Source organism: Hyaena hyaena, unplaced genomic scaffold, assembly GCF_003009895.1.
Source record: "Hyaena hyaena isolate Hyena2069 unplaced genomic scaffold, ASM300989v1 scaffold_673, whole genome shotgun sequence".
Lineage (NCBI taxonomy): Eukaryota > Metazoa > Chordata > Mammalia > Carnivora > Hyaenidae > Hyaena > Hyaena hyaena.
Genome location: NW_024081308.1, coordinates 516,045 through 533,267, shown reverse-complemented (window position 1 = coordinate 533,267; position 17,223 = coordinate 516,045). Strand labels below are relative to the sequence as shown.

The 17,223-nt window shown below is 47.6% G+C and overlaps 1 protein-coding gene across 2 annotated transcripts; it reads right to left on the bottom strand.

Moving 5' to 3' along the window:
• Nucleotides 1–729: 729 nt before the first annotated feature.
• On the bottom strand, nt 730–16,680 carry TUBB6 (tubulin beta 6 class V). 2 transcript variants are annotated; one of them, XM_039217235.1, is made up of 4 exons: nt 16,533–16,680; nt 16,036–16,144; nt 14,135–14,245; nt 730–2,256 (listed from the first exon to the last, which is right to left on the bottom strand). In XM_039217235.1, exons 1-4 carry the CDS (start codon nt 16,587–16,589, stop codon nt 1,193–1,195), a joined length of 1,341 nt encoding a protein of 446 aa, XP_039073166.1. In that variant the 5' UTR covers nt 16,590–16,680; the 3' UTR covers nt 730–1,192. The 2 variants fall into 2 exon arrangements, with proteins under 2 accessions (XP_039073166.1, XP_039073167.1); XM_039217236.1 differs by lacking the exons at nt 14,135–14,245; nt 16,533–16,680 and having other exon boundaries at nt 16,036–16,124.
• Nucleotides 16,681–17,223: the final 543 nt, after the last annotated feature.

The window sequence follows — 17,223 nt, the reverse complement described above, 5'->3', positions numbered from 1 at the left end:
GAGGCAGAGTTGAGGGTCCAGCACCAGCGTTTAGACACTTCCACGTGGAAGTGAGATGCCACTCACATTCTTTTGGCTAAAGCAGAGTCACATGTTCACAGCTAACTTCAAAGGGGCAGAAAGAAAAACCAGACACGAGTGACCAGTGATGTCTAATTACTAGTAAGACTGGCCTGGTCATGTTGTGTGGAGTTTGGCTTTACAAGACATCTTACAGAAGCTGTGTCAAGTTATAGAAACTGTAAAGTGGTGACTTTTTATATAGAAAACGGCCCTCAGTCTCTGCCCTGGGTCTGAGTGCTCCTGGAAAGAAGCACACAGCTCTCAAAGCTGGCCGTGCCCGGTGTCCCCTCAACTCGCCAAGAGCTTGCACACCGCTCTGGCTTTGGCTGGAAGCAGAGAGGTCATTTTCTGTAGCTTCGCTGGCAAATCTTAACCCAGCTGTTAGGGAAGGTTGGGGCTGACTGGGACAGAATGCAGGGAGCTGATTCTGTGGGAGGTCTAAGTGCTGGCTGCAAATGGGGATGATGGGCTTTTATTTATGCGTGTGCTACTTTTACGCTCTGGAGAATTCTGGCTGCCACCCTTAACGCCTGCGGTTCAAGAAAAGTCTTTCCTTTGATCTTATTCACTTAGTGGCAGAGGCAATTCCCCCCAGAAAGAGACAAGGTACCCAAGGAGCCATCATAACAACACAAAGTGACAAATCTATCAAGGACACAGAGGCTGGAAAAGGCAAAGGGACAGTTTTAGCGTTTTATTATGAATACGTTGTTTTCAAGTTCCATATTGCATTTTCAATATAAGGCAACACTGCACAGCTTTAGGCTTCATCACAAAGGGTGAAAAACACCGTTTCTAACTTCCTTGCTAATTTTCAGCATGGTCGAACACTAAACAGAAGGTGAGGTCAATTCGTTTGGCCCTTCACCGATGGCCCGTTCATTGTTTCAAGTCTTCCCAGTAGAAAATCTGTCGTCGGATCTTTTGATTGGGTAGGACTGCCAATTCTCAGCTATTCCGCTGTACTTTCTTCATTCCAGATGACTGATAGTGCAATTCTGTAGCATTGGTGAGGGGTCTATGCCCACATTGTTAGAACAGAGCACCATGTGGTGGCCATTAGGGTCACGATGCTCCGGAGTTAAGGGAAGAACATCTGAATTGTGGTATGTGAGACAGGGATGCGCCTCTATTCATTGATCTCCTCTTCATCGTCTTCAAAAGCTTCCTCGCCATCATTGGCCGTGGCTTCTTGATACTGCTGGTATTCGGACACCAGGTCGTTCATGTTGCTCTCGGCCTCCGTGAACTCCATCTCATCCATGCCCTCGCCCGTGAACCAGTGCAGGAAGGCCTTACGCCGGAACATGGCGGAAAACTGCTCGGAGATGCGCTTGAACAGCTCCTGGATGGCCGTGCTGTTGCCGATGAAGGTGGAGGCCATCTTGAGGCCGCGCGGCGGGATGTCGCACACGGCCACCTTGACGTTGTTGGGGATCCACTCGACGAAGTAGCTGCTGTTCTTGTTCTGGATGGCCAGCATCTGCTCGTCCACCTCCTTCATGGACATGGGGCCCCGGAAGACGGTGGCCACGGTCAGGTAGCGGCCATGGCGCGGGTCGCACGCCGCCATCATGTTCTTGGCGTCGAACATCTGCTGCGTCAGTTCCGGCACCGTGAGCGCGCGGTACTGCTGGCTGCCGCGGGCCGTGAGCGGCGCGAAGCCGGGCATGAAGAAGTGCAGGCGCGGGAAGGGCACCATGTTCACGGCCAGCTTGCGCAGGTCGGCGTTGAGCTGGCCCGGGAAGCGCAGGGACGTGGTGACGCCGCTCATGGTGGCGGACACCAGGTGGTTGAGGTCGCCGTAGGTGGGCGTGGTCAGCTTGAGGGTGCGGAAGCAGATGTCGTACAGGGCCTCGTTGTCGATGCAGTACGTCTCGTCCGTGTTCTCCACCAGCTGGTGCACCGACAGGGTGGCGTTGTAGGGCTCCACCACCGTGTCCGACACCTTGGGCGAGGGCATGACGCTGAACGTGTTCATGATCCTGTCGGGGTACTCCTCGCGGATCTTGCTGATGAGCAGCGTGCCCATGCCCGAGCCCGTGCCCCCGCCCAGCGAGTGCGTGAGCTGGAAGCCCTGCAGGCAGTCGCAGTGCTCGCACTCCTTCCTCACCACGTCGAGCACCGAGTCCACCAGCTCGGCCCCTTCCGTGTAGTGCCCCTTCGCCCAGTTGTTGCCCGCGCCGGTTTGTCCTGGGACAAAGCACAAGAGAGTGGCACACGATTTCAGTAGGGCTGACTGCTGGGAGCCTGGAACCTGCTTTGGATTCTGTATCTCCTTCTCTCTGCCCCTCCCTGGCTCATGCTCTTTCTCTCTCTCAAAAATAAATAAACATTAAAATCTTTAAAAATTTTTTTTTTTTTTTTAGAGAGAGCGTCCAAGGTGGGGAGGGGCAGAGGGAGAGGGAGAGAGAGAATCCCTCTCGAGAGAATCCCACGCCCAGCACGGAGCCCCATACAGGGGGCTGGATCCCACGACTGTGAGATCATGACCTGAGCAGAAATCAAGAGTCAGGCGCTTAACTGACCAAGCCACCCAGGCAGCCCTATAACTATTTAATAATAAACTGTAGAAACAAGGCACTGCTGTTTCTCATTATTTTAACTGGTAACAAGGCAATGTAATATACAGCTAAAGTTATTTAAGAAGCAAGGAAGATTAGGGGCCCCTGGGTGGCTTAGTCGGTTAAGCGTCCGACTTCCGCTTAGGTCATGATCTCGCGGTTTGTGGGTTCGAGCCCCGCGTCGGGCTCTGTGCTCACCAACAGCTCAGAGCCTGGAGCCTGTTTCAGTCTGTGACTCCCTCTCTCTCTGACCCTCCCCTGTTCACGCTGTCTCTCTCTCTCTCTCTCCCCCTTAGAAATAAATAAAACATTTAAAAAAATAAAGAAGCAAGGAAGATTATTAAAAAGTGTTTATTTGGTAAGCAGGTGTATATCAAATCTAGATTTTTTAAAAAAAATTTAATGTTTTATTTATTTCTGAGAGAGAGAGACAGAGTGAGCAGGGGAGGGTCAGAGAGAGAGGGAGACACAGAATCTGAAACAGCCTCCAGGCTCTGAGCTGGCAGTCAGCACAGAGCCTGACGTGGGGCTCAAACCCACGAACTGTGAGATCATGACCTGAGCCGAAGTCAGACATTTAACCGACTGAGCCACCCAGGCGCCCCTCAAATCTAGTTTTAAAAAGACTCATGTATAAAAGATTTTTTAAAAATTCGTTAGCATCCCTATCCAACTTTCCCTACCTATTGAATGGAAAGGACCAGGATGTGCCATAGGGGCTGGCAGGTGATCTGTGTCAAGCGGACACAGAGGAAGAAGAGATGCCAAGGCCTGTTTGTCCTTCCGCTCAGAGCTAAGACAGTGCAGGAATCACACTATAGGGACCTCTCTCCACTTATTCCAAAGATGTTCACTTGATTTCTGTCTCTACCCAGCTGGTGGTAACCACCACAACCACCATCCAGAGACCGGCTTCTGTGCTCTGGGGGGGCAGGTTCATACCTGACGCCAGAGACACCGGCGTCGAGCTGTGCTGGGGAGCAGTGACAGCGCTCAGGCTGCCTCTCGGGAGCAGCCCAGTGCCACGTCAGGGGAGACCAGCAGATGGGAGGCAGCCGTGCACTTTGGGGCGAAGGCCCTCTCCCTGAGGTCTGCTGCCAGCCCCCTGGATTCTGCAGGGGACTGCGGGCATGGCCTTACACAAGGGCCTACTTTGGGAGACAGGAGTCTTATCTCAAACTTCCTTGAAGCTTCCACAGCTTTTATCAGTGCTAAGTACTGTGGGTGTGAAGTGGAAGTCTGTAAAACAAGAAAAGCAACCCAAATCCTGTGATTCTTCAGTAAGTTTAAAATGGATTGACTACCGGTGACATGTATCACATACAAAGGGACGCCCTCCTTTAATATCTAAAGAAGTCCTACAAATCAGTACGGAAAACAGTAACTTTTAGGAAAATGGGCAAAGGCCATAAACAATTCACAGGGAAGGAAATTCAAATAACTTAAATAGTTGATGTATTCCTCATAAAGGAAATGCACATGAAAACAGGGAGATTCACAGGAGTTTCTCCCCTATGAAACTGAAAGCGATCCGAAAGCTTGAGGATACTGTTGGCCAGAGTTGGGGGAAGCCGCCTCCCTCCACACTGTGAGGCTGCAGAGAGGCATAACAGAGCTTCCCATCTACAGAGAACAGCTTAGCATATCTATCAGAATTCGTCCCCTTAGACTCAGCAATTTTACTTCTATAGATTTGCCTAGATAGATACACCCGCACACGTGGAAAATGACATAGAGACAAGTACTCACTGAGGAGCGGTTTGCAATAGTAAAGAAAAAAGGAAACAACCGAAATATCTCTTAACAGAGGGCTTAAATCAGTGATGGTATCTATGTGACAGAATACGATCAGCCATCAGCCCTAGTACTGAGTATATTGCTAAGGGGGGAAAAACGAACCCCAAAGGACCAAATGGTGTATGCAGTTGGCTGTCATTGATGTGTGTAACAGGTATGTATCTGCTGCTATAGGCATGGAATAACCACAGGAGTCCTGGAGTGCTGCCTCTGGGAAGGAGCCTGCGTGGGCACCAGCTTGAGGCCAAGTTTTCACTGTGAACCCTTTTGTTCCCTTGGAGCCCTGGGCCAAGCAAATGTTTTACCTAGCTAGCAAAATGGATGTTTTAGACTTTATTAAAACACGTAGGGGCGCCTGGGTGGCTCCGTCGGTTGAGCGCCCGACTTCGGCTCAGGTCATGATCTCACGGTTCGTGGGTTCGAGCCCCACATCAGGCTCTGTGCTGACAGCTAGCTCAGAGCCTGGAGACTGTTTCGGATTCTGTACCTCCCTCTCTCTCTGACCCTTTCCTGCTCACGCTGTCTCTCTCTCTCTCTCAGAAATAAATAAAAATATTTTTAAAAACCACTTAAAGTTGCATTTCGGAAATAAATTGAAGAAATATACAGCGAACCAATAACTGTGCTTGTCTGAAGGACGGGATAATAGGAGAGTTAACTTTCCATATTACATATTGCTTATAAAAATTTTTAAACAAACCTGTCTCTTATGATAATCAAGAGAAAATTAAAATATGAAAACATGCCTTTAAGGGAAGTTTCAAAAATATCAGTAAGTGGGGGGATTACTACATGAGGACCCCCATGCGGCATAAAGGCACGGTGATGGTCACAGGGAATGTCCCTAAACATTAATGAACTTCTCAAAAAGCTGCAAAATATGAGTAGCATGATCCCATCTTCTGAAAACCGAATCAACTGCGTGTGTGTACGCGCGCGCGCGCATACATAGGAAAGAGTCAGGCAGGACACATCTGCACCGTGTCCAGCACTAGTTAGCCCCAGGGAATAAAATCTCAGGGTCACTGGTACTAGGGATGAGGGGGTTCCATTTTTATGCCACACACTGTGCGTTTGAAGAGAACAGGTGCAAACAGCTTTAACTTTGTGACGAAAACATGAAACACATTTCAATATTAAGTAGTGATGTGTCCAGGGGGGCAGGACCGCGCATAGAAACGAGGTACAGGCGGCCCCTTGCTGTCTGTCTCAGTGCCACCTCACAAGGCATATTAGCCACTCACTCCTGTTGTCTGTTCCCCGTCTACAGGTCCAAGGCACGAAGATGACAGGCATGGCGGCACTGTGCTCCACATGCCCCGTGGGCCCGGGGCACTCCCCCCCCACGCTTGCAGCTCACCCCGAGGGCGCCGGCCACCCCAGCCCTCCTGGTGGCCATTTCCTCATCTGGGAGGCAACTGCGTTCTCTCTTACGAGCACAGATTCTCTTTTTTCCTGCTCAGCTGGCTCGAAAATGGCCATTGCCTTCCTGTGCCCCCACTAACTGCTGTCCACCTCTCCCCACCCCCAAGCTAGCAGGCAGCAGGCCGGCCAGACGCACCAGAGGGACCAGGAAGAGCAAGGGCTGGGATCTATGCTCGGTCATGAGCTCAGTCTAGGACCAGCGCACCTTCGTGACGGAAAGGACATGAATGCAATCGCCAAAAAGAGGCCAGAGATTATTTCATTACACAGATCAGAAACCAGCAACCGACGGCAGGTAGGTGGCTTCAGGCAGACGCGCAGTCACAGCAAGTCAAGCTCGCACGGTTCACTCAGCTTCCTCAGTATTTGCAGCACGATTAGCCACAAGGTTTTCTCTGCTCTTGACAAAAAAGAAGCTAGTGACTTCTCAAAATATTTTGCCCCTGTCTCTTAGCAACAGACGTTCCCAGTTAAATATTTGGGGGTCATGAGTTGAACATGTTCTGTAATGAGATGTTGTGACATTAATCAGCGGCTCGGGACTGTAGAACACAAGGCTGCAGGCGGGTCACAACAGGTCCCCAGGGTTTTCTCGGAGTCAACCCTCTGGTTTACCTCCTGCTCACACTGGGTGAGGGATTAAGTGCTCCCTGAAGCCCTCTCACCCCGAATCTGGAAGGGAAAGTTACATGTGCAGAAAGAGGCTTTCTGTGACTCCATTTTCTCCCACAAAACTCTCTCCTACTGTCCCTGGGCATGACTGCTATACGACGAGCAATTCGTTATGAAAAAGGGTTTTCCTGGGGCACCTGGATGGTTCAGTCGGTTAGGCGTCTGACTTTGGCTCAGGTCATAATCTCACAGTTCATGGGTTCAAGACCCGCATCGGACTCTGTGCCGACAGCTCGGAGCCTGGAGCCTGCTTGCATTCTGTGTTTCCCAATCTCTCTGCCCCTCCCCCGCTCATTCTCTCCCTCTCCCTCTCTCTCTCTTTCTCTCTCTCTCTCTCTCTCTCTCAAAAACGATACATATTAAACAAAAAAAGGGTTTCTTTTTCAAGTATATTCATGTTCAAAACTTAAATGCAGAAAACTTACGCTTTTAAAGCTATAGTTACTTCAAGTGTGTGTTTTTTAAACCACTCAAGAATAAAGAAATAAAAACTAAAAAAAAGAAAAAAAAAACACTTTACCTCATACCTAGAAATGAATAACACCGGTTTACTGTATTTGCCAACTCTGGAAAAATGAGCCCTAAAGCTAATGCGGAATGAAGCCTCTCCCATTCATAGACAATTCCACCTCTTTTATTAACTGGAGCATCCTTAAAAACAACCATTTCACCACACAGTATAGTGTGTTCATACATCCGGGACACCTCTCCATTCCCCATAACGAGCGTGCTATTTTAACAAAAGAAAAACATTCATTTAAACAATTTGCAATTCTGAATTAAAAACAGTGTCAGCTTTCAAAATTACTATTAAAGCTATCTCACATCAGGACAATCTGTTAAAAACTTTTAAATATTCTGAGTCAAAATTAAGGACGCATGTTCTAGCAAAGAAATCAGAAAGAATTCTGGAGACAATTTAAATGCCAGATGTCATTTCTAATATTCTTGAAGGTTTACAGGGACAGTGCATTCAATAATTAAATGGTCATCACAGGTCTATGTTAATTTGCTCTTAATCTTTTTTGTTCCACTTACTGACAGCTAGAAAGACAAGACCAGACCTTTCTTAGGCTCTCTCAGTCTTCAGTTCAAATACATTAAACCAAAGAAAACCTCCACCTTCACTGAAGCCGCTGCCAAGGGAAACTAGCTCACCATGGCTTCAATAGTTGATCCAGTTTCATAAAGACTCTAAAAGCTCAATGGGTCCTGGCTGCACGGGAGTGATGGCCGAAGGGAGGCCTGACCCTGAGTGGACATCTGGGCTGGGTGGGGGACAAGTGAGCCAGAGAAGGTGGATGGCCCCCTGAGTCCTATCGGAAACCTCCAGAAAGCGCAGAAACAAGAGATACTGCCTCATCCACACCAACATTTTTCTGATGACAGCCTTAAGGCATGTAAAGTCATCTGAAACATACTCAATAAATACCTATATACCACCCACTTTAAGAAATAAAACAGACCAATGTTACACAAAGCCCAATGTAACAAGTATAAGTTTGACATCTTAAATGTAAACAAGGTACAACTGGATAATTTTTTTTCTGTTCCCCCCTCCTCTGCAAGAAGCAACAAGGTGTGTGTGTGTGTGTGTGTGTTTCTACTAACCACTCCTCCCCATGGCAACAGGGTTCACTGAGTTGTACTTTAATATTGGGTTTTCAGGTTTCTTTATGTGTGAATCCTGTTTATGTGTGTGCAAGTTTCTCTTTCCTTGAACTGACAGTCTATGCAATTTATACAGACTCTCCAGATTCAGAGACCTTTTTCCATTTCCTATACAGCAGTTCTTAAAACAATTTCAATTATATTGCTCAGAGTCCCTCAGTTGATACATTTCTCAAAAAGGGAAAAACAGAGCAAAAACTCTGTCCTCAAACACTGCTAGTGGCATTAACCCAGTTAAAGCAAAATGTATAATGGGCTTAAATATGTTCAAATAGGCTCTGACCCAATAACTCTACTTTTGAGAATCTATTCTGTGATCAGAGTTAGAAGCACAGACCAATTTATGTGAACCAAGGTGCAAACATCTAGATTCTATATTACTATATTCCTTTTTTTTTTTTTTTAAGTTCTACATCCAAGGTGGGGCTTGAACTCACTACCCTGAGATCAAAAGTCGCATGCTCCACTGACTGAGCCAGAATACTATATTCTTTCTTTCTTTTTTTTAAACATTTTATTTATTTTTGAGAGAGACAGAGTGCAAGCTGGGGAAGGGCAAAGAGAGAAGGAGACACGGAATCTGAAGCAGGCTCCAGGCTCTCTGAGCAAGCTGGCAGCACAGAGCCCGATACGAAGCTCGAATCCACGAACCGTGAGATCATGACCTGAGCTGAAGTCAGACCCTAAACCGACTGGGCCACCCAGGTGCCCCTTACTATATTCTTTCTTAGAGCAAAATTAGGTAAGAAATGACTCCCTGATTATTAGCCATTATGAAATAAATAATTACACATTATGTAACTATTAAAAATTATTTCTTAGTTTTAAATAACATGGTTCTTTATTAGCTTTTGTTGAAAAAGGCAAAGTAAAAATTGAAAATAAATATAAATAATGTAGAATGAAGGGGGATCTCCCTTTTTAAAAGAGTGGTATATTCCCTTTTATGATGATGACCACTGTGTCCTTTAATGGGCTTCCTTTTTTGAATTTAGTTGCCAGAAACCCATGGCTTAAATGAATTCTCAGCTGCAACTGAATGAAGTCTCACAGTTCACTCTGTGTTTTAAATGGCCACATTTCAGGGCGCCTGGATGGCTCAGTTTGTTAAGCATCTGACTTTGGCTTAGGTCATGATCTCTCAGTTTGTGAGTTGAAGCCCGGCCTTGGTCTCTGTGCTGACAGCTCAGAGCCTGGAGCCTGCTTCAGACTTTGTGTCTCCCTCTCTCTCTGCCCCTCCCCTGCTCACACTCTGTCTCTCAAACATAAATAAAAGTTTAAAACATAAAACAGCAGTTTCATATTTAGACTCACAAACTCATGTATTTGCTTCTACTGTGCACATGACTCAGGAATGGCAGCTACAAGGTCAGCAGCAGGAGCCGGCCTCCTGGGAGGGAACCAAGTGGAAGAGGAGTGAGGGACAAGCTTTCCCCTGTATATGCCTTCAGTTCTTTTGAATTTCCTACCATCAGAAAAGAAGTACAGTTGACCCTTGAACTACACATGCTTAAACTGCATGGGTCCACTTATGCACAGATTCTTTTTGATCAATAACTACAGTGCTGTAAAAGTATTTTCTCTTCCTTATGATTTTCTTAATAACATTTTCTTTTCTCTAGCTTACTTTATTGTAAGAATACACCATAGAATACATACGACATACAAAATATGTGTTAATCGACTGCTTATATTGTCAGTAAGACTTCCAGTCGATAGTAGTTAAGTTTTGGAGGAGTTAAACATTATAAGTAAACTTGTGACGCCTGGGGGGTCAGCACCCCTTAACCCCTGCATTTGGCAAGGGTCAACTGTATACTTTTGTTAATCATGAAGTCTACTAATTTTGTTTGGTAACATTTACTGACTGAGGTAGAGTCAGCCAACTGTAATTCAACTAGCTTTCAGTGAGCTATCCTCCTGAATATATTATATATTCCACATCTTCTTCACACACACACACACACACACACACACACACACACACACGTCTTGCCATTTGCAATGCCATGGATGGAATTAGAACATATTATGCTAAGCGAGATAGGTAAATCAGAGAAAGACACCATATGATTTCACTCATATGTGGAATTTAAGAAACAAAACAGATGAACATAAGGGAAGGGAGTAAGAGATGAGAGGGAAACTACAAGAGACCCTTAATGATAGAGAATAAACTGTGGGTGGATGGAGGGAGGTGGGTGGAGGATGGGCTAGATGGGTGATGGGTACTAAGGAAGCACTTGTGATGAGCACTGGGTGTTGTATATAAGTGACGAATCGCTGAATTCTACTCCTTAAACCAACATTGCACGGTATGTTAACTAAAATTTCAATTAAATTTAAATAATAATAAAAAAGAAGCCTTAGCCATCCTCTCAGATTCTTACAGAGGCCCGGATGCTTGGGGGGCCCTTCATTCCACAGAGTGTGAAACTGAAGGAGCCCAGAGAAGGGGACTGATAGCACCAGAGGTGGGCAGAGCTGAAATCAGCCCCCGAGTTTCCCTTGTCCCCATTCAGTGCTCTCTCTTTTCTGCTAATCCAACTCGAAGCGGTTACATAGGGTCTATGGCTGCTAAGAATCTATACCTTCTTACTAAGAAAAAGTGAAAGATGGAGCTGATCTATATAAAGCAAGCATGGGGAAGTCATCCTTATTTCCTCCTGAGCCTGCAGAATATTGTTCTCCAAGTCACGTCTATGTATCACAAGGCCCGGAGGGAGGTGGTGGTAAGGGCAATGAGATGGGGGTGGGCAAAGGGGTTCAGCTCTTCAGAAACCAGAATGCGTTGCCCAAGGATGCACGAGCAAGCATTTCTGTAGGAGAGATTCCTTGCACTGAAACTGTCGAATCAAAATTCTTGAGCTGCTGAATCCTTTAAGTTGTTCTCTGACAACACTTAAAACTGTCATTGCCCCAAATAACTTCACCAACACTAGCTGTTAGATTTTAAAGTATTAGCCAGTGTGTTGGACAAAAAAATATCTTGTTTTAATGACTCCTCCTCATTCCCAACTACTAGTAAATTTTGTCCCTAGGCACAGCTTTTGTTATCGTAGTACGAAGAGGGTATCTCCCCATTATATTTTATAATTGACTATTGTTTTTAAGGAGATCAATTTGTCCCAGTTTGCCTGGAACTTCACCAGTTTCAACACTGAAGTTGTGGTGTCCTGGGAGACCTCCGAGTCCCAGGCAAATCAAGAGAGTTGGCCACTCATAGCAATAACGTCTGAGTCTTTTTATCTTGTGTCTGGCTGCCTTACTGAGGTCTTATAAACGCTAATCACTGTTCACTGGACAGCCTATCTGGAAAATCCAAGAGAATCACTCCACCTTCAAAAAACAATTTTGTATTTTCCTTTAAGTGATTTATATCTCTTTTCTTCCTCTGGTCTTTGTGCACTGGCTAGAACCTTTAAAACATAGAACATGGAAGAGGCAATGGACATCTTCTTCTCATACCTGACTTTGCTGGGAATGCTTCTAATGTTTCACCGGTGAGTATGACACTGTTATGTATTTTGGTATATAATTCTTTTTCTTTAATGTTTATTTATTCTTGAGAGGGAGTGAGAGAGAGAGTGCGTGGGGGAGGGGCAGAGAGACAGGGAGACAGAGGATCCAAAGCGGGCTCTACACAGAGAGCAGAGTGCCTAATGTGGGGCTTGAGCCCACAAACTGCAAGATCACGACCTGAGCTGAAGTCAGACGTTTAACTGACTGAGCCACCCAGGCACCCCTTGGTAGGTAATTCTTTTTTTTTTTTTTTTTTAATTTTTAATGTTTTATTTATTTCTAAGAGAGAGAGAGACAGAGACAGAGACAGCATGACTAGGGGAGGGTCACAAAGAGAAGGAGACACAGAATCCGAAACAGGCTACAGGCTCTGAGCTAGCTGTCAGCAAAGAGTCTGATGCGGGGCTGAAACCCAGGAACAGTGACATCACGACCTCAGCCGAAATCGGATGCTTAACTGACTGAGCCACCCAGGCGCCCCGTGGCACCCCTTGGTAGATAATTCTTAAATAGAGGAAGTTTCCTTCTATTTCCATCTTGTACATAAGTGTTTTTGTCTTCTACAAGTCAGGAACACATACTGAGTTTTATCAAATATTTTTGGGCACCTATTAAAGTGTTGTCTCTCTTAATTAGCTGACTTCTCAATGCTGAACCATCCTTGCATTCCTAGGATGTGGCTAATACATATCAAGCACTTACTGTGAATGAGATTCTCTAGATATATAGGGTTTAAATAACAGAGGATTATCTGTTACCCTTGTGAAACTATCTCTATCTCATGCCTTTTATGGGAGGGGTTGGAAAGTAGATCTTTGATACATTTACAATAGTAACTTCAAGCCACAAATCAGCCTTAGGAGTCTCTCATATCCTTGTAAGACACTTTGCCTTTTACAGGCACTGAAATTTTGTTTGTTGTTGATTGAGGTATTTAGGTTGACAAGTAATAGTTTTCCCTCCAGGCATATTTCTTATTCTATTACATTGGTAATTTTTGAGAAAAGAACATAAGTGAAGTGAATGTGTGGTATTTAACATTAAAATACAATTGCTGAGTGGAAGGCTTTCACATCTGCTACACACCCTGTAGGTTCTACTTTGGCTCCTAAGATAGAAATGGCTACATATGACCACGTTTGCACAGTGCCTTTCTGTTTTCTCTTTTCATTCCCCTAATTTGGGAGAGTATCTCTACTAAGAGTATCTACCACTAAGCTAGTGGTAGCCACTAGCTATATTTAATTATTGAGCACTTGAAATGTAGTCAGTACAATTGAGGAAGTGAAATGATTTCATGTAATATTTTATTAACTTTAATTTAAATAGCCATGTGTGGCTAGTGGCTACCACATTGGGCAGCAGGATCCAAAAGAGTTTCTGCTTAGGGCCAATTTTCCTCCAACTCCTGAACAAGTTATTATTGGGAACTTTGCCTACCTTATTGGTTGTGTCTGTTGTCAGGGTGATCGGGGAGTGGGGATGATACCTGAAAGATTCATAAACTCTGTGAACGTTCATCTTGCTGAGTCACCTTTACAACAGGTGTAGCCTGCTACTTTGTAGCAGAATAAAATCTTTCAAGATTCTGTCTCTTCTTGAATATTTTGAACATTCCCCCTTTGAATATTTTGGGTCAAGTAACCTTGACTCTAAAAACCATGACTACTGGGTGATGAAGGCTGGTAGCACTAATGGTACCATTTCATCTACTGTTATATAATTTTCTTTAGGAATGTGTGGAGGGACAGGTGCTTTATCATGTTTTAGGTGGAAGAAGGGAGGGAAAGATTTGCCCAATTCTGACAAAGCAAAATTCACATGGTGCCAGCCTTTAGAAAGAAAGCAAAATAACTCTCTATAGGTAATGGAAGAGAAATACAGGTATAAAAACATGGAAGTTAAAAAAATGTGTAATATATCATATTATGATAATTTATAAGGGGAAGAAAGAAATTAATGTCTAAAAAATTTGTTAAATCAATGTCTATTGGCTGGGGCACCTGGGTGGCTCAGTTGGTTAAGCAATCGACTCTCGATTTCGGCTCAGCTCAAAATCTCACGGTTCGTGGGTTCGAGGCCCACATCAGGTTTTGGGCTGACAGCGTGCAGCCTGCTTAGCATTCTCTCTCTCCCTCTCTCTCTGCCCCTTTCCCTCCCCCTCTCAAAATAAATAAATAAACTTAAAAATAAAAGAACTATCAATATAATCATTTCATTTAGAGATACACACATTACTTTCCTAAAGAAAACACAAGAATTAAAAGGGGTACCCTCTGTGACATGGGACTGTTGATTTCCATTCTAAGCTTTTCTTTGCCAAGTGATGTTTTTAATCTTGCACATAAATTAGTTTGATGTTAAAAAAAAAAAGTGGGGGGAGGAGAGAAACAGAAGCAAGTAGGAAAGATGGAACCCACCGAAGATGAAGTTGTCAGGCCGGAAGAGCTGCCCAAAAGGCCCGGACCTCACACTGTCCATGGTGCCTGGCTCCAAGTCCACCAGGGCAGCCCTGGGCACGTATTTCTGAGCTGGAAGAGAACAGAGCCCACCCACAAAGGTCACTTTCTGGCTTCCAGAGTGATCAACTTCCCCGTAGCAAGTTCCCCCAGCACAGCTGCCTGGATCCTATGAAACAAGCTTTCTTCAGAGACAGACCTGGCTTTCTTCGAATCACAGAACCTTAGCACTGGGAGGGACCTTGAACAACCCATTCCCACCTTAAATTGTTCAGATGAGGAAATCGACCCAAGCATGAACGGGCAGAGGAAGTTCCAGGAATAAGCAGGATGAGAAATCCGGTCTCCTGACTTCCTGCCTTCTGTATTTTCCACTTCACCCCGACACCTCTTTCCTGCTGGGCGGTTTTACTTTTATAGCTCCATGGAAATAAACCGTATCTGTTGCAGCAAATTGCTGGGCTGCTGTGCCGTTCTTTCCACTTTTTGGCACATCCCTCATGCACACACATTAATGGATCCAAGCTATAGTCTAAGCACCGCGTTGCAGGCACCAGCCTAAAGGCTGTTTCCGGAAGACACTCTCATTTATGAATGACATTTGCTGTGCAGCCTTGTTGTTAGCAAGCACGTTTTCATGCCTCTTGGGCAGGAAATTGTTCCCTAGTGAGGATGGGGTTAATATGATTGCCCATAGGACCTGCTCTACAACTCGGGTCCTGTGATGCACACACCCACTGAAGCAAGGATGTAAACAAAGTGGACCCAAGGGTTCACAGGAAATGCAATGTATAACTGGAATTTTTAGTGCTATCTAGAAATGTCATATTGTACGTCCTGCTCTCCCAAACCTTTTCTTATAGCTGCTGAGTGAATAAAACCCAGTGCTTTATGTATCTTGCTCTTCCCAGCTCTTGTGTGGACAAAGAGCAAGGAACTCCAAAAACCAGAGTAATTATTCTGGGGCGATGTGTCACATATGTGGAAGGGTAGCATCTGTCATTTTCTGAGGGTTGTTTCAACATCTTCACTTTTCGTTGCTTTGTGAAGGGCACATATCCAATTTTATAATAAAATTGTTACAGAAATAGTGGGTACACGTGGCCACAGTATATATGTAGGTATCCAGGTCAAGGGGGAAATGATTCCCAACCTTGGGTAAACGACAGCCTGCAATTTTTACTGAACTTCACCAATTACCCAGAACTGTCTGTAGTTTCAGCTTCCAGGGAGCATCAAGAGTTTCTAGAGGTTGGTAAGGGGGCAGAGGAGTCATTTAAAGGAGTGCTTTTCAAATTCTTAGCCAAGAATCTCCGTTAAGAGATAACATTTTAAACTGAAAAACAAAGCAAAACAGAAAGTCGGACATGACCCAGTAAGTGATTTCACAACACTAACGGGTTGTCAGGTTCAAGAGTTCAGACCCGCGTGATAGGCCAAATTCGGCTTTTTGAAATAAACTGACGGCGGATTTCCCGCCCCAGGGGGAGTGAGGAAGGACCCGGGCATCCTGCTGTACCCCGGGAAATTTTCCGAGAGCAAACTACCCTCGCTCGAGGGCGGCATCCAGATGGCCAACTTGGGATCGGGCGGAGAAGACCCGAGAAGGCCGAGAACGCCGGGGTCCTAGAGGGGGAAGGCCTAACCAGGAAAAGGGGTGGCCGAGGTCTAAGACGGGGCTGGCCGAGGGTCCCGGGGGAGATGGCTAGGATCCCGGGGGGCGGGGGGCCGGGATGGCTGGGATCCGAGGAGCAGACGGCTGGGATCCGGGCAGGGACGGACGGGGACGGCCGAGGGTCTAGGAGGGGGACCACCGGGTCGGACCGGGAAGGGCGGGGTCCCGGCCGCGCCGCGCTACTCACAGGATGACTCATTGTAGTAGACGTTGATTCTCTCCAGTTGCAGCGCCGAGTCACCCACGTAGCCTCCGGCCGGGTCGATACCATGTTCATCGCTGATCACTTCCCAAAACTTGGGAAGGGAGAGGCGGGGGGTGGGGAACAGACGGTCAGAACCCGGAGCCTAGGGCGCCCTCCCCCGCGGCTCACTCCAGGGCTGGCCGGGCGGGGCAGGGCGCGCGGGGCCCTGCTGCCGAATTCCAGGCGCGCCAGAGCCGCCGGCGGCCGCTCCCAGCTGGAGCGGGGATGGGGTGAGGGGCAGGGGGTCCCCGGCTGTGACGCCCCCTCCGCGGCCGCGCCACTCCTCGATCACTTCCCGGGTGCCGCGCAGGACCGGGCTGGGCTCCGAGGACCGAGTGGCACAGAGGGTGCGCACCGGAGCGTTCGCACCGAGGGCTCGAGCCCCGACACCCACGGCCTGCCAGCTGCCCACCCGCAGGGAAGCCCGGCGCCCGGCCCACCTTGGTGCCGATCTGGTTCCCGCACTGGCCCGCCTGGATGTGCACGATCTCCCTCATGGCGGGCGCTGGCTCTGCGCTCGGGGCACTTGCTGTTCGGACCGCGGCGGCGACTGCGGGCCGGCGGCGCGCTCCCCGGGACTCGACCCTCAGCTTGCTCTCCACCCCCCACCCGGGACTCCCCGACCAATAGCCGCGGGCCTCGCCCTCCCCGGCCGCGCCCCCTCCGCCCCCGCGGTCCCCGCGCCACCCCGACTCCCCGGCTCGTCGCGCGCCCCCACCCCCGGCCTCGCCCTCTGGGGCCGCGCCTCCTCCGGTCCAGGCGGGCCTGGCGCCTCCCTCCTCTCCGCCCGGCTCCCGCTCCTCGTCCCCTAGGCCTCTTAACCCCGGCCCGCCGCCGCGGGTGCCCCACCGAGGCCCGCCCCGCTGTGCGCCCTCTTCCTTGGGCCGCCTCGACACCGCGCAGTCCTAGCAGAGAGAACAGAAAGGGGGGCTGAGGGACCCTTTACTGGGGAAGCCTAGCCTGGCCTGGAAATGAGCGGGTCCCTGGGGCGCCCACCGAAGCGGGGTGGGAGTGGAGATAGGGTGAGATGGTGGAGACTTTAAAGGTGGGGAGGCAGGCGGGAAGGACCAGGTTCCGGCCCCTCCCTGCCCCCACTTAGCTGCCCCCTGTCGCTGGCCCTTCCCGGAGGGA

Coding starts and splice junctions, on each gene's coding strand:
- TUBB6 (XM_039217235.1), bottom strand. CDS start 16,589: ATGAGGGAGATCGTGCACATCCAGGCGGGCCAGTGCGGGAACCAGATC. Junction 16,145..16,532: donor GGAACCAGATCGGCACCAAG/GTGGGCCGGGCG, acceptor TCCCTTCCCAAG/TTTTGGGAAGTGATCAGCGA. Junction 2,257..14,134: donor GCCTGACAACTTCATCTTCG/GTGGGTTCCATC, acceptor GCTTTGTCCCAG/GACAAACCGGCGCGGGCAAC.